Genomic DNA, 22,221 nt, shown 5'->3' with positions numbered 1-22,221 from the left:
GTTGTATTTGATGCTATAAGAAATCTTGATACTGTAGGAAGTCAAAATACTGCTGGCAATCAGACGAGGGCTTGGTTGGCTTGGAAATCTATGAATAGTTTAAAGAATCTGATATGTAGACTTGGGAGTCCAAGATCCAATGAGTCCAAGATTCTTCAGCATCCAAAAGAGACAGAAGCAAGGGAAGAAGACAAAAGAGTTGGTCAGCAACAAAGTTTTACCTTTCCAACTTGCCGAAAATGTCCTGTTCAGAGAGAATGACAATGGAATCTAATCACTAATCAATGTATTATATGAGCCAAACCTCTGTCACAAGAGTCAAAGATAGCTGACAATGTCATCTAGATTTCAAATGTGACAATGTAAATTTAACTCCATGCTTCTTAATCAAAACTGTACCTCAGTGCACAGTGCATCATTAGAGAAAGAGGACGTACGTAAAAAAAACAGAGTTCTACTAGTGACCTTGAAGACAATAAAAATCTATTACTTGATGATGTTTCCAAAGGCAAAACTTGGCCCTTGGCAATGCTAAAATAATTAACCCTGACCCAGCATTTATTAGTATAGCTGGAATAGTTAAATTAGTTACTTGAGCGAAAGAAAATGTTAGATGAACTAATTTGAGATTAATTATCCTAACGTTATTGATTTTACCAAAGGAAATATAAAATAAAGGAAATATAAGACTAATTATCCGTCGTTAATTATCCATCATCGGTGGTGATGGATAGTGATACTGCTGAGAGTCACGAATGACTATAATGGATGAGAAGAGCAACGATAAAAGGTGAGGGTTGCTTTGCATCTACGTCGACAAAGACGTAGTTATCAAAAGGTCCTTTCGTCGCTTTGTATTTGCGTCGGTATTGTTGTAATTATCGAGCGACGAAAGGTCCGTCAATTTAGATACCGAGCCGTGCCACTTTGCATCTATATCGGTATCGACACAGTTATCGAGCGATGTCGCTTGGTATCTACATCGACGGTCCTTTTGTCGCTCAATATCTGCATCGACGCCAACGTAGATGTAGAGCGGCGTTGCTCGACAACTGCATCGGTGTCGACACAGATGTACAGTAGCCTTCATCTCTTATCATCGTGCTCCTTATCTACAACAACCATCTGTGACCTCTAGTGACATCGTCGTTCGTCACCACGAACATCGCATCCATTATCACTAACTTGAATGTTACAATTAATTTTTTATCTTTTATTTTTGTATTTTCGTTAGTAAAAATGATGACGTTAGGCTAAATAAATACAGATATTTTATTTTCGTAAGTATAAGAATGTTAATTTAACTTTTTAAAATGTACGGATAAAAATACTAAAGATAACTAACTACGGGATAATATATAATTAGCCCACTAATACGAGAGATACAATAATTGAGACAGATAATTGAACGAAGAAGAATGCTTTAAGAGACTCAATTCAGCATGATTCCTCCTCTGCTTGCAAAACTATAGCAGATTGCTAGTATTGATCAATGACAGAGACCTTGGTGGTAAGCACCATTCACTCGCACAACATACTTATACATACACGACAACAAGATGTTGAACAATAAGAGCAGACACAAATTACTCACACACACCAATGCTGTAAAAGAAGGAACTAAGAAGTTACATATGTGTGTTGCTCATGGCAATTGTAGTTCTCCTTGTCTCTGCTTCCTGTCAACCTCTTCTTATCCCTCGGTGGAAATGTAGCCACTAGTTTGGAAGACAAAGCCTTGTGATTGGAACAAGCATCGCTGTTCTTGTTGATATCAGCTAAAGCCTTCCTTTGAAACAGAGCATCGCCAGATTGCAGTCTCTGCGTTGTTGCAGTATGTGCACCAACAGCTTTCTTCTTTGCCTTGATTGATTCGGTTAAGTTCATGTACCTGGGCCTGCTCTTGTAGCTGTCTTCGGTTCTTTCTGATGCTAATCCAATCGTACTGGAGATGGGTGTCAGTGTGCAAACAGAAGAGGATGCAGAACTCTCATTGCAGTGCAGTTCAGTGCTTGTAGATGAATGAGTCCTGCAGGATAGGTGGATGGGTGTGGTAGGAGGCTTTGATGAAATCCTGGTGCTCGTATTGTTCTTCTTTGTCTTGACTAAACAAGGTTCCGAGTGTGTTGAAGAGATGCCACACATGTTCTGGGCCTTTTCTTCCATCAATCTGTTCTCCCAGGGTTTTGCAGCCATCCAAAGGTCTAACCAGCTCCACTTGGCATTGTTCTTGTCGAAATCATTATGCTTCAGAGATGCTGTAGTTTGGTTGGGCCGACCATTCACTGTTGACTTTGATTGCTGACAGAAAGCAAAGCAAGAACTCCAGTAAGAGCATGTTTTTTGGCTCGAGAAAGAATGTTGTCCACTCTACTTCTGTTCACTAGATGCAATGAGGAACGACAAAACAAACAGTTCAAAGAATCTGGCAAGAAAAGAAGAAGAAACAAGAAAGAAAAATCCAAAGAAAGCTAAAAGCTAAAACTGGCATCCCAAGAAAGCTGCCGCAGCAGCAGCACAGAATGCACAAGTAAATTGAGCTCAATACTGCTCCAAAAGATCAATTTGTGATGTATGTGTACCTCTTGAGACATAGCATAAGCAATTGCCCTCTCTCTCTTAAGAACCCCCTCTTGCCTCTTCTGTAATCTTGCTCTTATTGCTTCTAATGTTCCCTGACTGTCACACCATCCTTCCTGCAAAAGAACTCACAAGATTCAACAAAAAGAGAGGAAATGATATGAAATTGGATGATCGTCTAAAATTGTCATACATGCTACTGTTTCAGACATTTCATATCTCCGTAAGAAACTGAACTATTACTCATAGAAATTTCTGAAAAGCTCAGCAACCATTTCAACAATCAATTCCAACAGTCCATAGATTCGACTTCTGGCTTCTACAACCCAGTAGATCTCGCCTTTCCTCCTTCACAGTTTGTCTTTGTCAACTAGGAAAGACAGGCCGGAGAAGTATACCTCTGCTTCTTTCAGCAGGTCCTGTTGGCTCCGACGAGCTTCCAGCATCTTCTGCACGGCTTGGCCTTCGGTGGACATGCGGACACGCCGAGCCCGTATGCGCGCTTGTACTCGGACGAGGGCCTGCATGCACCTGAGCGTCACCGCCGCCTGATTCCTCACTTGCCGGCCACGTACTATGGCCTGAAGTCTCACGATTCCTTTCAGTGCCTTGAGAGCCCTCCTGGCCTGCAGTTTCAGTAAGAAGATGGGATATTTCTTGCTTGAATTTGAGATTTTCAGCCCCAGATAAGGAAGTTTAGCCAAAGCAGAGAGATCTTTGTAGAAATTTGGAGGCATAAAGAAGGAATCTTTCTTACCAGGAAGCCGCGGAAGGCGGTTTGAATCCGGAGCGCAGCCCATTCCTGACTGACGACCCTGAAATCCTTGGGCGGCGCACGAATCACTGTCGCCACCGCTGCGGTGAACGCGTCGGCCAACGACGAGACGTCGGACGCCTCCGACGCCACCGACCGGTGGCTGCTGCCCTTGGAGCCCCTCCACAGGGACAGCTGCTCCCCCGAGGCGCTCCTCCACAGCTTCTTCCACTTCCTGCTCTTACCATTCTCACTGCCACCTCTCTTTTCCTTCAAATCACAAGAGCAAAAGGAGCTGCTTCAGCCAAAGCTTCAAATAGAATGGAACAAGGGGAGGAGGAAAGAGATTGGTGGTAGTAGTTACAGCGTCATTCTTCTCTTGCGCCTTGAGGCCTACGAAGGATTTCAACCACTTCCCGGAGCCACCCATTTCTTGAGGCACTTCCTCTTCGGTAGAAGATTCCCAGCTTCGGGAAGAGCATATGGTTTGGTATATATCTTGGTGAAGTCGGGTTTCGTCTCGAGTCTAATGAGCTGAAGCATTGTGGACTGTGGCCGACAGTCTTATCTAGCCGTTTGCTTGGTGTTTCAAATTCAAAAGAGAGGACTGACAGCAAATGGCACAGAGAGAGAGAGAGAGAGAGAGAGAGAGAGAGAGAGAGCGCATTGGATCCTTTGCTTGTGTTGGGGGACCGTGGTGTGCATGCGACGCAATGGTGGAATTCTTTAGCTTTTGGGGTGGTTGATGACACTGTCCTACCTCAAAAGCCTTTTTCGAATTCTTTATCTTCCTCGTGTGATGGGGTGTGAGGCCACCATTGTCAGTGTTAACTCCACATCTGGGAAGAGACATACGCCAAAGAACACACAGTTCTTCAGGTTTTCATCTCAATTACACCATTAATCTGCATGTTCTTTGTAGTAGGAAGTAGAGTTTCATGTGTCTCCTCCATTAATTTAAAGCTTTTACACTTCAAGATGTTGCGTAGATGCACGACTTGATGCGATTCAAGTAAACAACAACATGCAGGCTAATTATGGCTCCTATCTTCCATTTACGATGGGACACACATCATCAGGAAGGAATTCAAGATAGTCATCATCGCTCTCGGATTTGAAACCAAAAGCCTGTAGCAGAACTGGCGGCAGTAACAGAGAACGGGGAGCTCAGGAGAATAAATCATCACCGTCTCTTTACGGATGCTGCATGAAAGTGGGAGGAAGCTTTAACAGCATGTTCTAAGCCAGCCAGCCAGTGGGAGTATATGTCCGTAGAGCCTCACAGGAATACTTGGACACGAAACTCATATGGTGTTTTCTTGATCTGACAGCGTCAGTTTCAGGTGTCGGTCGCATCTCCTTAATTGCGTTTTTCCATATCTTGCATTTAAGAGCATCCTAAGGTAATTCGATCAGGAATGCAGGTGGCTGTTCTTGTTTGACAGCTTCAGGAATTCGACCAGGAATTCGTGTTTCTCTGTAAAAGTGAGAGAGTATCTGTGAAATATGGCTTTTTGTTTTTTGGATGCTGCTGATCATTTTCAGTATATCGTTCACAGTATAACTTGAACACATCTTTATGGAGTACAACTTTGGATGGGTAACACTTTTTCTCAGAGAAAAGAAGACAAAATGGAAGATAAAATCTGGACTTCATTTTGCCTTGCAAAAATATATCTCTACATGACTCTTTATCTCCTCATCTAAGAGGACAAAAAGAATGGACTGCATACAGTAATCGACCTCATCTTGGAGGCATCAAAAAAGAAGGAAAAAGTGGGTTATGAAGTCAGATTAATTAACAAATGCACAAAATAAAACAAAACAAAAACTATTTTTTTTGGCCAGATGTCGTGTATCTTTCCTTTATTCACCTTCAAGCACCAATCTTGTGTAAGATATGTGCACCAACTGGGTGCTAGAACTCACAGTCTAGGATCAGGTGTCGAATGACGACTGACAGCAATCAACACCGTCTATGTTTAGGAAGAGTAAGAGAGATGATGGGGGCAGGGAGGGCCATGCTTGCTAGTGTGGGGGATAGCCTCATCCCGGAGTTGGGCCGGGGGGATGGTATCGGATCATTATTCACAATAGGGGAAGGAATGGATCTTGGTGACAAGTTAACTTGCTCGAGTGCCTTGAATTGGAGATCTGTGGGGTAGTTCCGAACACACCTAATTCGAGGCCCAGCCCCAGTTGTCCACTTGCGATGGCGGTGGCCAACCAATCCAACAGTAGTCTCGACATTGTTGCCTTCATTGAACACATCTATTAGGGAATTCAGAGCACCCTCTTCTGCCTCGGTTTCACTCGAGTCACCTGCTTCGAGTGTTTTAGATTCCACTGCACCCCTTGCCCTTGTGCCCTTGTTCATGTCTATCAATGAATCGATCCTTGGCATCTTGAGTGGTGGGTAGTAGTCATCCTCAACGATTGCACGTCTCTGAAGAAAAATTGACCATATGTCAGTCTCTTGCGGGATGTTAAGATCAACATTTACTTAAGTTGTTAAAAGGACTCTTGTAAGCATCTTCCTCGGCCATCAAAACAGCATATATAATAGACATTTTCTTTTTCCAAAAAATACAATTTTCCCAAAGCTGTCTACAACTTAGCTACACAAATGGTTGATTGGAATAGGAAAGAAAGAGGATTACCTTGACATCAGTGAGGCATACGTTGTTCTCTTGAAGAAAGCAGACAAATTCCTTGAAATTTTCCTCGGTCGGAAGGTAATGTCCACTGTATGGCCAAACAGCCTAAAAGAAATAATTAATCAGAAATCAGGTATCAGAGAATTTATTGTTTTTTTCCAGCCTATAGTTCTCAGTTTATTCCAATGCTAAATACTTTAAATGTTAACAGTAGCATCATTGATATAAACAAATGCATTAATATTAAAAATGAACTTTAGATAATCAACTGGACATAATTTTCTGACAAGTACCTTCAGAATCCCCACTTTGGCAATCAATCTTCCTGCAGCTATAGTAGCTCCACCAGCAAGAAAACTCGAGTGCTGAAATGAACCCTTTTCTTTCTGCTCATACATATAAGAAAATTGAGAATTAGATGTCAGCAAAAAGCATGTGACTCTAGGGGAAGAACTTAAGATCACTCTCTTAGAAATAGCATGTAATCTAACTATTCATGATAAAAATATATTCTGCTATGAAACAAAATTCTAGATAAGTACAGAAGATTTTCAAGAAAAAAAATTATATGAAACAAAGTTTCATTTGGTAATTTAAGGTCAAAGTTTCCTGTTTCATAAATAAGATGATGCTAAAGTCAGAAATGTGAAACTCACCTGCCCCACATATAGTGCTTTTGTTGTACTGAGAACAAATATCCATTTAGAACCTTCATTAGTGTCTACAAATTTCCCATTTTGCTTGTAGAGTAGTTTTCCATCCTCTACAACGACTTCATAAGCCTGCCGCTCTTTCTGAATAAAGAATGAAGTCGAATTGAATTGACAAATGTTCAGAATTTCCAAATATGATCATTTCATAAGCAAGGGATGTACCGGTCCAAGATATTTAATGCACTCCTGCTGAAGTTTGGTTCTTGGGCACTTCACAAGATTCACTTCTTTGCCATCACTAACATCCAGCCTTTATGTTTCACACAAAAATCAGAACTAAAGTTTGGTATTCCACTAAGAAGGAAAAAGACAATCGATGTATGTATGTCAGTCGGACATAATTACCAGTAGAAGAATGGTTGTTTGCTCTCACTTTTAACCCATACATCATAATACAGATGCAGATTGTGCCCATATCGATGACGGGGATCGATCTGGAAGCAAAGACAAGAATAATCACTCATTATACCAGCCAAATATTACATTTGCATCATAAAAGTTCTTCCCACCAGATATCCTTCTAAAGACTTGATTTGTCAGTGAGAAAATAAGAATCAGTATCTTTTATTCCCTTATAATGCATTTGGTTTGCGCTACAATACATTTGAAGGATTCTATCAACTATTTTTGAACTTCTCAAAAACTGTGGGCTATGTCTTGGTTCTTTTTTTTATTTTTTTGAGACAATTTAATAAATTTTCAGTGGGAAGATAGAGATAATTAATGTACCGCTTCAAGCCAATGTTGAAGTGCCAGCTTTTGTGCCTTGTGATTCTTGGACAAACCCTTACCAACCTACAAAGAATAGGAAAAGGAATTTCACAATCTCATAGCAGTAGCAATCACTTAAGACGATTAAAACTTCAACTTAGAATGATACTGTGATACCTGCACAGAAGTAGATAAATTTCAAAACTACTAAGGCATGGAATAATAGCAACTGGGCTACCTTGGCCGCCCTTGTTCGTGCCCTAGCCCAACGCGAAGCTGCTGTCTCTGGCTTTTCACCATTGAAAAATGATATGGAGCTGTGTTTTAGAGAGGCAAAATCCAATGCCTTCCACCTGTAACCAAAGGAACATCAAATTAAAAACAAAAAAAATCAGAGAATGCCAATCGATTGATACCAACTCATAACTACATAAGCATAATTCTGGAAACAAACCATAATTCCTCAGCAACTACTGCACAATCTGCCAAATTTCTTCGAGTTCGGTAACTCTTGTACACCTTTTGCAGCTTAACAGCTGCTGCATCAAGCTCTTTGATGGGCCTTGGCGAAACTAAGAGGCAACTTGCTGGATTCAACTTCCGATCTGCAATATTTCCAGTGCCCTCTGCAGGAGGTTCTTTTGTATCATCATCCTCATCCTGATTCTTGGATGAAATATTAGTTTCCGTCTTGACTTTGTCCTGATCCCAATTTTTGAAGCCTAATGATTTTTTCAAGGAAGCACAAGATGTGATCTTGATCATCAACCCATTTTGTTTGCAGCTAGTAGATCTTGTGATCGTCTTGACATCTTTCTCCATGAAGCTCAAAGCTTTCATCTCCTCATCCTCTTCAGTCAAAGCAAAAATCTTGCTTCCCATGAGCTCAACCCATGGGCAACAGAGCAAGGACAAATTTACGCCCATCAAACGAACGGAAGTCTTCAATTTAGCAGTTGTGAGTGAAGAGTCATTCTCCTGCCATATATAACATGAAATGAAAGAACATCTTCATCTAAAATTTGAGCTAATGTGATGTTTCTTGGTACAAAAAGCTCGGTCAATGATAAGAAATATCAATATCACCTTTTTTTAAATGGGTTTCCCAGTCAGCTACTGTTGGAAATGGACATTGTTGTTTGCTAAATATTACAACTATTTGATATCCATCCCAAAATTACAACTGAAAAAGAACTGGTCTCAGCTCCTATAAATTAATTGATTTCCATGATCCATCGATGGAAGGATGGCATCAAACTCGTCGGATACAGGTAGAAACCAAATCATTGACAAAATTATTGATGATATATAGAGTTCTGATCCTAAATGGAAGGGGACTGCCTCGAATGGAGCTCCATCAGTTGCAAAGATGAATTTTTTTTCCTTTCTTTAGTCCAACAAAACACTCAATACTCATCATGGAAAACTAGCGATCAAACTATCAAGCAGTTTTCCTACTACTAGTACTTTTGGAATCCCCAGCCACACCGAATCAAACACTGCAATAATCAATCTCCATACTCTAGCAAAACACACAAATCAAATGAAATACAACCCCAAAGGAACAGGAGATCAGAAACCAAACAAGAACAGGGTGACATAGAGATCTAGAAATCCAAATTTTCAGAAGGAAATAAGGTTCCTTTCATCCTACCTCTGTCACCCAGAAAAGAAATCAAGAACCCCTGAGGTGGAGAGAAGGAAGCGCATAACAAAAAGGGACACCTACCTGGCGGCTGCTGGATTAGTATATATATACTCTTTTACTTGGGCCCGGCGACTGTCGTCGTCAGGCGGGACGAAACGAGTCGTAGGGGGCCTGCAAACTACAACGAAAGTGGGCGGTAAAGTAGTCCAAGCCTTGAAGAGCGCCTCCAGCAGTGACAAATGGTGAGTTGTAGCAATAAAAAAAGGCATTGAATTGGAACTGTTTTCCTGGAGGAGGAAAAGATTGTGTACGATCCAGGATTTGATCCGGAAGGTGACAAGGAAGAGGTGGGAGGAGTTGGTCAAACATGGTGGTGACATTTTTGTGACTCCATCGTCACACCAATGTGGCATTTTGATTTGTGGAAGAAGACAGAGTCTGTATATTGACGGTCTTAGAGAAGATCTAGTTTAGATTGCCACCAACCTCCCAAACTATCCAAGTATTATCGTCTCCACCACTATGAGGTTTTCCTACGACTCAATTGAACAGATTCTTGACTTTTTCTTTGTCAACTAATAACTATTGCATGATGCTGGCAATTTTCTATTACTTCTCAGGAGTTCTCTCCACTTCTACATCACAGCACTTCGTATCTAATGTAGTCAGCACACAAGTTCAGGCTTAGCTGCATAGATAGATCTTCAGTCAACCTTCGCAAAGCTTTTTCTCTACAAATTGTAAGATAACTAATACAACACCAATATTTCTGCATTATTGTAACAAAATACTGCTACAGAAAGTTAAGTTCTATAGTAATCGGCAGCAGAAAAAGGTTAAACTGCAGTAGACAGAAGAACCATCAAGTTTTTTGCTGTGGCATTTGGAGCAGCCTCCTGTAGAGCCATTCTTTGATGCTTGCTTAAAAGCTTTGGCTGCTACTTAGCTAAACATTAATGGCGATTTACTCTCAAATTATGGAAGCTTTGGCATGCAAGTTTTGGAGGATGAAGACTGACTTAGAAAAATTCTGCACCATACATGCCGAGGCGATCTCTAATGTACGTTTTCAATTGTTTTCCACAATAATATAACAACATCATCTGAGACCTGTTCTTCGTTCTGATGTCAAACAAGCAGTAATTAAAGTTCCTTGTCAAGGTTATTCTTGCCGGGGTATCTGTGAGAATGTAACGGGTATCAAAATGAGTTCCGATGATTGGTAGGGAACAAAACTAAGCTCCTCGAAGATGAAGAACAAGTATGCAAGTATTAAAGAAAGCAGAGGTGTTGACTGAATGATGTATCGATCTTTTACGCGGAAATGTCGGAGAAAAACCCTAAAGTCCACCCTGTAAGAATCAAGCAGCTTCTGCCGTTGACACTCGAAGAGGTCACGTAATAGTTGATGAAGTAGCCTCCTTAAGTTCTTAGTATGTGCTCTGCAAGCGACTGCGGGCTTCAGACTCGGGTGGCGCGAGATTACGAGGAAAGAAGTCTCACCTGTTTAGCCTATATATAAATATATATATATAGGCCTTCATTTCGACACCACTCGCTTTCAACAAGAAGCGTGCCATCGAGCTCATCATTGCTCATCCCACGTCGCTCGGTAATTATGTCAATGTCGAAGTAGATATAGAGCGATGCGGGACAAGCGATGGGCTCCTCATGGAGACGGGTGGCGTCATGGTGAGAGCGGACCTCATCGTCGTCGGAGGCGGCTAGACAACTGCATCGATATCGTTGGCATCGACGTCGTCGTATGCCACTGAATATTAAAATTATCTTTTTATTTTTTATTTTTATATTTCTGTTAGTAAAATTAACATAAATGGATCTATATGTTTTACTTTATGTCAATATAATTTTTTAAAGTATAAGGATCGAGACTCTAAAGATAACCGAAATGCACATTACGTTTGCTTGGGGAAAATTTTGTTTAGGAAATTTTTTAACTAGGCCTCATTGCCCTTTAATTTTAGTTTTGTAGCCTCTGGCTAAATAGATATATATTTTTTTGTTAAAAGAAAAAAAAAAAAAAAAAAAAAAAAAGGATGCTGTTCTATCAAACATGCAAACTCTGGAGAAGATAAAGCAGCATTCCAACTAACTGAAAAGTGGCCAAGGAAATGCAAGAAGACCATCCTTCTACTATTATGACAAAATCTACATGACTTATCTCATGGCAGAACAGTATATAAGACAATTTAGGTGGCAGTCTACTTCAATTCATTTTACAGCATGTGTCTTTTCTATCATACAGCAATGGCCATCATAAAAAGCTATACGGAGGGAGACTTGGCAGATCTTAATGCAAAAGAAAGAAATCGCAATGCAAAATTGTGAGACTTTCCCTTTGTGTTTTTTTTCCATCTAAATAATGAATGAGCTGATCAGCCAAAATGTTTACAATCAACAACGTGATCAATGATAAAAGAACTTCTGCAGGCAAACTTTTTATTGAAGACCCAACAAACATACATATCAAGAATGCCACATGAATGATCTCACAATGAATATTTTGGCAATATACAACTTTTTATTTCTCAAGTAGTTTCAGCTCCACTACCAGCACAATCATACTATCCTTGGACATACCTTGGAGCTGACATGCCAGTCCCTAGAATTTTAGATTGTCAGATTTGGTCTTGAGACTTGAAGCATGTCCTAAGACCAGCGTTCCCCGCAATCTGAACTGGTCTCATATTTAAGTGCAGCTCCATGCTCACTAATGCTTCCTGTCGATAACATTCTCAGTCTTTGCCAAAACTGCCTGCTGGTTGTAATCAGAGGACCTGAGCTTGAGTGCCTTTGAAATGAACCAGATTCATCTATATCAAGTCTTGTAGATGTACTTGATAGACATGAACCCAATAGAACTCTCTCAGCTTCGAGACCTGACACGTTACTCAATCTAGCTGCTGTGTCTCGAGTAGATAAATCATCATGGCTGCAGCTTCCTGTTCCTTTGTTCTCGTCGCACTCATTGCATACTAATTTTAAGGCCTGGACTACCTCCCCCATAAATGGACGGTGAGAGACTTCTGGCTGAACACACATTGACGCAATGGCTGCAACTTTTGCCACACTTTCAAATGGTGCATTCATGCCAAGAGCTGGATCGGTGATCATCTCCACATTATCCATATTATTAAGAAGAGGGCGAGCCCATGTGACCAGATTTTCCTGACCAGGGGGTTGTAGCATGTCGATCGGTTTCCTACCAGTTAGCAGCTCAAGAAGCACAACTCCATAGCTATAGACATCACTCTTGACAAGAAGGTGGCCTGTCATTGCGTATTCTGGGGCAACATAACTGAGAAAAAGCAGGAACATCGGATGGTTTTAATAATTACTACTTCTATGATGGGCAATTTAACGAACTGCTAAAGTGGAAGGATGACCATTTAGAACTTCTTACCCAAAAGTTCCCATGACTCGTGTTGAGATGTGCAAATTCTGCTCATCCAAAGCAGCTCGAGCTAGGCCAAAATCAGACACTTTGGGAGTGTAATCATGATCCAATAAGATGTTGCTGGACTTGAAATCTCGATGTATCACCCGAGGGCTTGAATCTTCATGTAAATAGGCAAGGGCTCGAGCTGCACCAAGTGCAATCTTCAAGCGAGCACTCCAGTCAAGTGGAGAAGTTTCCTTGTCCAATCCTGCTTAGCGAATGAAACAAATGATACAATTTGAATCTAGAGATAAATTTCTATTCTAGAACAAAACACAGCATGCAATGGGAAACTAAGCATATGCATCCATTTATAAGGTATTCTAAAATTAAAGGAATTTTATAGAGACCAGGTTGGGTTTCAAAATCCAGTTACAATGGTCCCACCACGGAACGATTATATAGCTCAGTACCAATCCATTTTTTATAATTATTATTTTCAGTGATCTTCATGATCAGTATCATAAAGGTCCAACAATATCTTGGAACTGGTATGGCACCAAGATTTAAACAATCAAGAATAAAAGTAACCATGTGTCATAGTATATTAATTACCCAATAAAAAAAGAAAACATTAGAATTTGCACAAGCAGAAGCATTGCTTAAATTAAGTAATTCTAAACCTCTTTTGCTTACCATGCAAGTGTGATTCCAAACTCCCATTTGGAATTAGTTCATAAACCAGGCATCTTATGTGCTCCTCTGTGCATATACCAATCAACTTGACTAAGTTCCTGTGGTGCAAACGGCTAAGCATCTCGACCTCTGCATAGAATTCCCGTCCACCCTGCTGGTCATCTCTCTTAAGAATCTTTACGGCAACCCTTGTTCCATCTTCAAGTGTACCTTGGTAGACTCTCCCAAAACCACCTTCTCCAATAATTCTAGCTTCATCAAATCTGTTTGTAGCTCTTTCAATTTCAGATACAGAAAATGTCTTTGCTGATCCAGTATATGTTGCGATGCTAGAGTTGAAGGAAGCTGATTCTGAACTAAGCCTTTGTCCCAATATCATGTGTCTTGTCCCTGCATTTTTACATAAAGTTTAACAGAAAAAGAAAAAATAAATAAAAAATGAAAGTCAACTTATGGATCTTGTAAGTTGCAATTGAGAAGCAACTTTTCATGTAAATCCTTTACCAATCCTACACATTCCCTCATGCTTTACCACACAAGAAATGCAGGACTTTGGGAGTACAGATGAGTTGGTAACAAATTCACATATATTGAAATCGTCTTGCAGCTGACACTAATAAAATGTAAAAAAAAAAGGAAGGACAATGTCCATTTCAAGTACACCATCACCTAAAAGGTTCGTTGCCTCTTACGTATCAAATATGCTTCCAATGTATTGAAGTCCTCACACTAGAAAATGTAAAAAAATAAAGAAAAAAAGTTGCTTTCTGTTTCAATAGAAAATTTAAGCTACAAGGATCTTTGCTTTTCTTATGTGTCAAATACATCTGGCAAAACAAAATACAAATTATCAACCCCATAAGAACGTACCTGATGATTTTGCAAATAGTGGCAACATTTTATGCAGATTTGTCGCAGGCAGATGACTGTGGTCTCTTTGTTTCAACCACAGGAACCATGCTGCCCCCACACATAAGATCAACGCTGAAAAAGATGATAAAATAATTACAGCAATTAAGTTCCGATTGGTCTTCACCTTTTGTTTTCTCACATCAACCCCAAGAGGCTTTATTGCCATTGCATTACTATTATTGCCAAATGAACCAACGTTACCCCCTCCAGGTGCTCTAGGTGGAGATGGAGGAAGCCCTGCATAGAATAGCAGTCAGGAAAAATCCATGGTAACAGGACTTGCGACAAACTGTAGAACCTTAAAATTATCTTCTTATATATAATTTTCATATACATTAAGAATGACTTATTTACATTCCAAGTCCCTAACTTACTCAAAAGCTCATGTTGGATCATCCAACAACTCCTAATCTTCCTTTATGAAATTTCTGGCAGTCCATTAGTTAGGACATATACACCAATTAGTCCCACATCAGAAGAAGATGTTAGGCTGGTTTCTGATGTGGTCACTTTCCAGTTGTCTTTCCTATTAAGATGGATAAGCTGTGTAGGCCTATTCTATATCCAAAGCACCATGTCAAATATCCATGCATCTTGGAGTTTGACCTTTCAATGCCAAAGTAGTTCAGGGTCAGAGTATCAATTGGAATTTTTAGTTTGCGAAAGGATGATGACCCTACAATTCAAGAAGGAACACTAGGAATGGGATCGACAGGTCCTCCTACACTCATTAAAATTCGCATGAGAAAGAACTTAGGGAGGTCTGAACAGGGAACTGGGTTCATTGCTTGAGGCGTGTTCTCATCTCTATAGCCAAGCACAAATGGACTGCCATTTCTAGAGGAGAGATTGGTACATAGTATGGGTTAGAGGCTTCAAATGACTACAGTAAAAGATATGATGGCACCATGCATGGCCTGACACTTGGCACCAAAATTGGCTTGTGAGTGTGGATTGAGCTATGTGATCAACAAGAGCTGCCAGTCATTGAAGTCGAACTATCTATCATTAATGCAGGTGACCATGCTATTATCATGACTTTTTATGTCTACAGCTAATAACTTGGGATATGGATTTTGTTCAGGTGGTTCTAGGAGTGTTTTATCAATACCTGGTGCAAGTACCTTCTCGAGATTAGTTGTGATATGGGTTTCAAATTAACTATAGGCTTGTCATATGGATTACCTCATACATACCAAGATGGGGGCACTTGGATTAGACTTTACCAAATCCCTAAAGGTGGATTCTAGGTTATCCGGTGAACCCTTGACAAATATGTCAAGTCTTTGAGTGGGAAAGTTTGTGATACAATTATTCTTATAACAAGAATAGAAGTTGGTTTGATATGATATCTGACACTAAAGGAGGCTACTACTAAAAATTTGGAACTAAGCATTTTGTATCATGTTGTTTCAGGCTTATCAAATCCAAGTTATTGAGTCAGCAGACCCGTTAGTTCGAGTTGTCATAAATGATATCAAGTAACATTCATAGACATCTAAATAGCAAGTACAAATTTCTTGGAAGTTTATGCCCATAGCAACCAACATAAAGTATTGAAATCATAATCACATTTAAGAACAACTAATAGCTAAAGTTGGACAAATTATTGTCTATGTATCTTCCAATAGCATTATAGGTATTAGCAACTAAAGAGAATGAAGAGTATGCAAACCTGGATAAAGAACATATAGAACTGTATAGTCACCAAAAAGTGATGTGTTTATGACAATATCCTTATGCCAGAACTTCTCAAATGATAAAAATGCAGTAGCAGTATCAAACTTTTCTTCAACGGGCACCAGATCAATAAGTACGATTGTGTTCTCAGGCTGGTCACTGGCAACATTTGCTCCCATAATGCGCACTTGACTTTGTTTCATATAGATCCCAAAGGCAATTTCTTGGGCAAACTCAGGGACCAAAGGAAAGAATGTATACAGTGTGGTGCTTAGACGAAGTCCAACTCGAATTGGCAATACACAGACACATGGTGATCCTGGAGGTGGAATTGTTAAAGGCTCTACACACACCAATGACATACAATCTGCACAAAGAAAGTAAGTTAACATTTATATTAAAGTTCTTAGATCAAAAGAATCTTGCAAACCTCATTAAGCCTTTAATTCAACAATTACGTACAAACATAAAAACGACCAGAATTGGCTGACAAATGTGCACAGGATGTCTATACCCAAGTTAGGAGGTGGAGGTGGCAGCACCCAGATAGGCGGTGGTGGCGCTGCACTTGAGGCCCTAGGATGAGAGCTAGAAGGAGTCGTTATAGGCGAATGACCTAACCCTGTAGACACAAACACAATAAACATAAAAGAAAAAAAAAAGATATTTCAAGCAATTCAACAATATTTAAAAAAGAAGGATGAAATATACACGCATTCGAGTCCGAAGATACTGATGATGATGGTGAAGGAGATGGGGCTTGGATTGAAGAAAAAGAGGGGCCTGCAACAGAGGAAAAAGATAAAAAACAAAAGAAGTGTATAAGTTAAGACCCTCTGCATTCATCTTCTCTCGCCATGCTTTTGTATGCGTTGGTACCTTGATGAGAGGGTCGATAAGCATGATGTGGTTGGCTATTCTTAGGGAAGGCCTCAGGAGCTTCAGTAACCATAGGATCTTCAAATAAAAGCAGAATGAGAGAACAAAAACCAGTGAAAGCTTACAAACACATTTCTCCTTGCTTTTTGTATGTGTTGGTACCTTCATGAGAGGGTGGAGAAGCATGATGCGGTCTGCGATACTTAGGGAAGGCTTCAGGAGTTGGAGTGACCATAGGAGCTTCAAATAAAGCCAAAACAAGAAAAAGCAAAATTATTGGAAGTTTACAAACAAGTCTATCAAAACTTACTTAATTTGTCAATGGTAGTAATATCCACCTGGAAGATGTGATGGTGACCAAAATGGAGATGTTGGTGAAGAGGCCGAGTTTCCCACTCCTTTTCTAGGTCTCCACTGTTGTACTGGATTTAGAGGCGAAACAGCAGGCCCATCAGATGTACTCATTGCTGGAGGTTGAAGATGTGATGTTGATGGACCATGAGCTAAATTTGAGGGCTTAGCTTGATGATGCACAGGGCTTAACATAGGGGAAGAACCTGAAGAGAAGGTCAGTAACAAAATTTATGCTTTTAGATTCATTGTGTAACATACTCCAGAATCCTTAAGAAATTACCTTCTGAGGGTGACCCATTTGCTGGGGTCAAATGCCTATATCCTTCAGCTGGAGGTGAAGCAACTGGCACACCATGTCTTTGTCTGCTGCTGATAGGGGAAGAAATTGATGTTGGTGGTGCCACTGATCCTGCATGTTTCATTTAAAAAGTTACAATTTCAGACCGTTAAAGAAAACAAAGCATGATTCGCAAGAGCTCTAGATGAAGCATGCAAAATATGCCATTTATGCTCACCATGGAAATATGTAGAATGTGGAGCCAATGCAGATTTTGGAACTATTCTTGGCATCATTGGTGGTTTGTTGGATGAACTGGGCTGCGGGTATCCTGGCGAACCGAAAACTGCTGCATCAAGATAAATGACATACATTATATACATATCTAAAAATAAGCTGCATTTAAGTAACCCATGAGTGGCATAGTTACATGCTTAGCCATAGACATTCTCCATGGTGGAGCTATGTAAACAAGAAACTTGTAGGAGTATAGTGTGAAATCAGCTAAGAAATAGGCCGTCAATTTGTGACCAAGATGAGCATTACCTGATGAAATAGGAGCAATCGGTTGAGCTTCTACGGATGGAGATACAGCTCTTGGCCATTTATGTCCTGTCGCAACAAGAGTAGATGGAGCGGGCGACAGCATAGATGGAATTACCGGTTGGAAGCTAGGTGGCACAGCTCCATATGTAGGTGAAGAGACTATCAAGAATGAGAAACAGATACTGAAGCATTAAACCTGATATCCTATCAAGAGGAAGAGGTTTTGTGAAACAAATCATGATTACCTTTAGGGAAAGAATCTGATGTTGGTGCAATTGCACTCCCTGAATTTGTAAGATGTGCAGGACTGCTTGCCATCCCTTTCTGCGAAGGATAGTCAAATGCAGCTGGTGAAGGAGCCATACCGAGCCCTACAAGAAAAATCACAAGCAAGCAACTTAAGTTTGATCACAGATCAGAAATCTTGTACAGCTCTTGCAATGTATTTATCAGAACTGAACTAGCAAAGTTCAACACTAAAATTTTCATGCAACCAATTGCAAATGAAAATATTACAGTTAGCAGTATTCTTGAGGATGCATAGGCTGCATTAACCGTACTGGCTCGTCTCGGATGATGTCTTTGCAGCCACTGAAGGTGGGAAATTAAAGTAACATGATGAAAATAAATTGATAATACCCTATACGGCAAAGTGCTAACTAATAGATAAAATTGCTAACACGAAACTCATTCATGCTAACTTGGGTGTATCAAACAAGGTTAAGGAAAATAAGTATCAAAGTCGAAACTGCACTTTCCACAGTCAAGTGATGCGACAACAGCTGATGTTAATAAGGTACGCTAAGGCTGATCAGAGCAATGTCGATCAAGCAAAAGCTTATTACATGAAGTGCCTTAAAATAGTTTTAGGAGGACTATGCGGGACAAAATATTAATACAGTTCTACTATAGCTCGATGAAAGTGGCTAGAAATATTGATCTGTAATTTTCCAATTGCAACATTTTTTTTTTGTCTAATTTATACTTGTCTTTGTCACTCAAAGACTAGTAAGTTTGAAAAAACATGAAGAGCTTACAGCTACATTGTTACTAAATTGGTTTAAACATTTTTTTCGGTAGAACATGAACCCAGACCTAAATGCCACCCTCAGCTGTCAGTGTGAATTATAATAGAAGAAAAAGGGTGCTTTGAATGTGCAAATTGTGAGCAAGTTGAGCACAAAATTGGTTATCGGCACACATCGTCTCCTAATACCACACTATTTCTTGTTGCAAGATAACTGTTCAACCAAAGGATAAAATACAAATAGTTCTCTGCGGTCAGAAGCTTAGTAGGCTCTTGGTCATCAACAGCATGACAATACATTGCTACAACAAAATGCTAATGAACCCTAATAAAAGCAAAATTCATCGACCAAATGCCAAAAGGAATTAATCGGATTAACGAACAAGTGCTAAATCACAAAAGTGATTAGGACTCGGCATTCATAATCAAAACTAGTTTTAGGAGCACAATAGCCATCATCGAGCAAAAGATCTCTTGTTTTGCTTATTTACATCCATACAAGTAAAGCAAACAAATGGGTGTTCATCTCCTCCTCGCGGACTAACCAGCTGACAGGAAGATAAACAGAACATTTCCACACGCAATGTGTTACCTTCAAGTCGACAAATCACGGAAGCAAATACCACAACGAAAATAATCCAGGGACGAGAAAGCTCGCATCGCCAACCCATCCTGCTGCTTCTCACCGACAGAACAAAGCTAAAGATCTAATGGCCTTCACACGCCACCACAGTCTCTTCTTCTATTGAAGCAAAGCCCTGCCCATCAAAGAGAAGGCATCCGAAGAACCAAGGAATCCTCAAGGCAATGGAACAGAATGGCCCATCTGGAACGGGAGATGGGCGGTGGCATGTTGGGTGAACAGAAGCTTATAGCCAAAAGCACCAATCCAGAGTAGGTAGAGAGGAAGAAAAAGGCGGAGGGAGCTCAACGAAGGAACCTTGTAGGAGTGCTTTTCCTGTCAAAGAAAAGAAACTGTAACCAAGAAGGAAGGTGAAAAGGAAAAGGAAAAACAAAGATACCGATGAAAAAGACATACAGAATGACAGTGCTCAATGCCTTGATGATATGAAAAAGGGTTGGGTTCTTTGTGGGGAAGGAAGAGATCGGATCAGAGATGGGTAGAAAAAGTGATAGTGAAGGAACGGCCATGTGATCTATCCAAAATTATACTCGGTGCCAGGACTGACTCTTGTTTCAGATCCTTTGTTGGCATGTCTGATGCTAAGCGTCACAGGGAGTGCAAGATGTACGAGTTTAGGGAATGTTGTGAAGGGAGTGCAAGAACCAACCCGTGTTTCAGATCCTTTTGACATGTATAGGGGTAGAGTGACAGGGATAGCTGAGGATCTATCTATTGTCTTTGGGGAGGATCTTTCTTTAGGAGTGTCTATATATGTATATTATACATATATATATATATATATATATATATATATATATATATATATATATATATGTATATATACATATGTATGTATATATATAAATATATGGATAGTTTTCTTTAGGATCTTTCTTTGGGGAGGATTTATATATATAATGAAAGCTAGTTTGTATATTTTTCAAATCATGAATACTGTTTGAGAATAAATAAAAGAGGTACTGATTTGGAAATACCCAAAGAAATCGCCCTATATAAATTTTATTTAGGAGGTTTTATTTGAGATCTTTTTTTCTTTCAAAATGACAAAAGTAACTCTTGACAACTATCTTTGATCTTTTTTTCTTTCTCTTCAAACTTATTTAATTGAATCGGTTGAACCAACTCAAAGCTCGGACTAAAAATAATAATAATAATTTAAAATGAATAATCTTGTCTTTTAGACTACATTATTTCTGGTAGGGATCATGTGATTTCATGCAGTGTGACAGAATCTATCTATGATGTAAGGGATTGTTTTGTATGTAGTGCGAGGACTCACCCGGGTCTCAGATTCTTTGTCGGCTCAGCGTCACAGGGACAAGAAGAAGAGGGCAGTCGCGTTGATGGCTCAAAACTGGGGATCGGATTGTGAATCTTGTCCTGTTCGTCACATACAAACACTGTTCATTTCCTTCGCCGTTTGTATGGCTGGTAGCAAACCAATTCAAGAAGAATTTGCAACGACACTCACCGCCATTGTTTGTTTATGTTGTGATCGAAGACTTAAGCCGGAGGTCACTTGGTGGTGTGCAATGTTGGGACTTGGAAGGGAGGCGATCTATCTTATTGAATGTTTGGAATAGCAACCATCAATTTTCATTACGAGAATTATTGGTCATGTATCACATCATGAGCTGACAGAGCATTGTATTAACGTATAAGATTTTACAATGTATTATCCGATCATATGTTAAGCCAACTGAAAGACCAATGACGGGCATTTGTTTCATCAGAAAAGAAGAGCAAGAACGAGAAGATGTGGGCAAGACCAAAAGGAATCCAACCTGCCAAAGATTGTAGCAGGCAGTTGTCCTTGACGAAAGCTGGTCCCCGTTCGATTGGGGACAGAGCAATAAAGCAACAAAGGCACAAAAGCGCAGCTACAGAGACAAAAAATCTCTGGGATCTTGATCCAGATGAGACCGTAGTGGGAAAGTACTCTGTCTTCCTGTCGCTGCTACCAATCATGGAATACAAGTAACTTGCCTACTACTCTCAGTGCCTCAGGCAAATGTTCGGACATAACTAATGAGAACCGCCTTATCCATGGAATTGGTGTGAGGTGAGGGAGCTCTGCTTCACCACTCCACTCTTACCGAAACGACATTACGTAATGCTTATGCTTAGATACAAGAGAGCATCACTGCATACTGCTTTGGATCTTGACACTACTTTGCTGTTTGTTCCATTTGATCCTGTGAGTACTTCTCGAAAGAAAGAGTAGCATGTAGGAGCTGTATGATCGCAAGAATTCCAGCTTTTCTATTGCTGTAGTGCCGAAGGAAACGAGTAAAGACGGCCGGCCCCCCCTTGCATGTGGCGTAGGTCTGCTCTCATGTACTACTTCCATTTTGCTATCGAGCTTTCGCTTCGGCGTGGAAATCGGCGTAGGTCCGCTCTCATGTACTACTTCCATTTTGCCATCGAGCTTTTGCTTCGGCGTGGAGATTAAGAGACCCAAGTTCTCAGGTAACCAACCAAATCAACCGTTCGTTTCGGCGACAATGCTACCGCCACACTATTTGTGTCACCATCGGCTGAGCTACCATTTCTCCGTGTTTCGCTGCTGTACAACAGCATCACGGTGAGCTTCTTCGGCCAGTAGTAAAAGCCCGCTGCATGTCACCGGCGAACGGAGTCGTGGGCAACAACCGGACCGCATAAAAGGTTGCTTCGTTCTGATCGACCTGGCAGCCACGTGAAACTGTTCTCTTTGGCTCATCATCTCATTTCACTGGAAC

General features: G+C 40.3%; 3 protein-coding genes across 6 annotated transcripts; all 3 read right to left on the bottom strand.

Moving 5' to 3' along the window:
- Positions 1 to 1,436: 1,436 nt before the first annotated feature.
- Positions 1,437 to 3,779, bottom strand: LOC135641112 (protein IQ-DOMAIN 6-like). Its single transcript, XM_065156164.1, has 5 exons — positions 3,699 to 3,779; positions 3,338 to 3,604; positions 2,979 to 3,206; positions 2,583 to 2,696; positions 1,437 to 2,301 (listed from the first exon to the last, which is right to left on the bottom strand). The coding sequence occupies exons 1-5, from the start codon at positions 3,762 to 3,764 to the stop codon at positions 1,621 to 1,623; spliced, it is 1,356 nt and encodes a 451-aa protein (XP_065012236.1). The 5' UTR covers positions 3,765 to 3,779; the 3' UTR covers positions 1,437 to 1,620.
- A 1,188-nt stretch (positions 3,780 to 4,967) lies between these two features.
- LOC135581877 (IQ domain-containing protein IQM1-like) lies at positions 4,968 to 9,125 on the bottom strand. Of its 3 annotated transcripts, none has more exons than XM_065156161.1 (10): positions 8,502 to 9,124; positions 7,870 to 8,393; positions 7,654 to 7,768; positions 7,434 to 7,499; positions 7,050 to 7,138; positions 6,867 to 6,954; positions 6,648 to 6,785; positions 6,285 to 6,377; positions 5,995 to 6,096; positions 4,968 to 5,780 (listed from the first exon to the last, which is right to left on the bottom strand). In XM_065156161.1, the coding sequence occupies exons 2-10, from the start codon at positions 8,340 to 8,342 to the stop codon at positions 5,301 to 5,303; spliced, it is 1,644 nt and encodes a 547-aa protein (XP_065012233.1). In that variant the 5' UTR covers positions 8,343 to 8,393; positions 8,502 to 9,124; the 3' UTR covers positions 4,968 to 5,300. The 3 variants fall into 3 exon arrangements, with proteins under 3 accessions (XP_065012233.1, XP_065012232.1, XP_065012234.1); XM_065156160.1 differs by having other exon boundaries at positions 9,070 to 9,123; XM_065156162.1 differs by lacking the exon at positions 7,434 to 7,499 and having other exon boundaries at positions 7,870 to 9,125.
- Positions 9,126 to 11,439: 2,314 nt separating this feature from the next.
- Positions 11,440 to 20,112, bottom strand: LOC103986987 (receptor-like serine/threonine-protein kinase ALE2). Of its 2 annotated transcripts, none has more exons than XM_009405150.3 (16): positions 19,874 to 20,112; positions 19,427 to 19,792; positions 18,053 to 18,178; positions 17,808 to 17,966; positions 17,500 to 17,610; positions 17,265 to 17,393; positions 16,969 to 17,187; positions 16,793 to 16,870; positions 16,631 to 16,708; positions 16,463 to 16,534; positions 16,266 to 16,373; positions 15,747 to 16,118; positions 14,030 to 14,308; positions 13,160 to 13,549; positions 12,488 to 12,731; positions 11,440 to 12,382 (listed from the first exon to the last, which is right to left on the bottom strand). In XM_009405150.3, the coding sequence occupies exons 2-16, from the start codon at positions 19,503 to 19,505 to the stop codon at positions 11,734 to 11,736; spliced, it is 3,093 nt and encodes a 1,030-aa protein (XP_009403425.2). In that variant the 5' UTR covers positions 19,506 to 19,792; positions 19,874 to 20,112; the 3' UTR covers positions 11,440 to 11,733. The 2 variants fall into 2 exon arrangements, with proteins under 2 accessions (XP_009403425.2, XP_009403426.2); XM_009405151.3 differs by having other exon boundaries at positions 17,500 to 17,607.
- Positions 20,113 to 22,221: the final 2,109 nt, after the last annotated feature.

This window comes from Musa acuminata, chromosome BXJ3-6, assembly GCF_036884655.1.
Source record: "Musa acuminata AAA Group cultivar baxijiao chromosome BXJ3-6, Cavendish_Baxijiao_AAA, whole genome shotgun sequence".
Lineage (NCBI taxonomy): Eukaryota > Viridiplantae > Streptophyta > Magnoliopsida > Zingiberales > Musaceae > Musa > Musa acuminata.
This window is presented reverse-complemented; position numbering and strand designations above follow the sequence as displayed.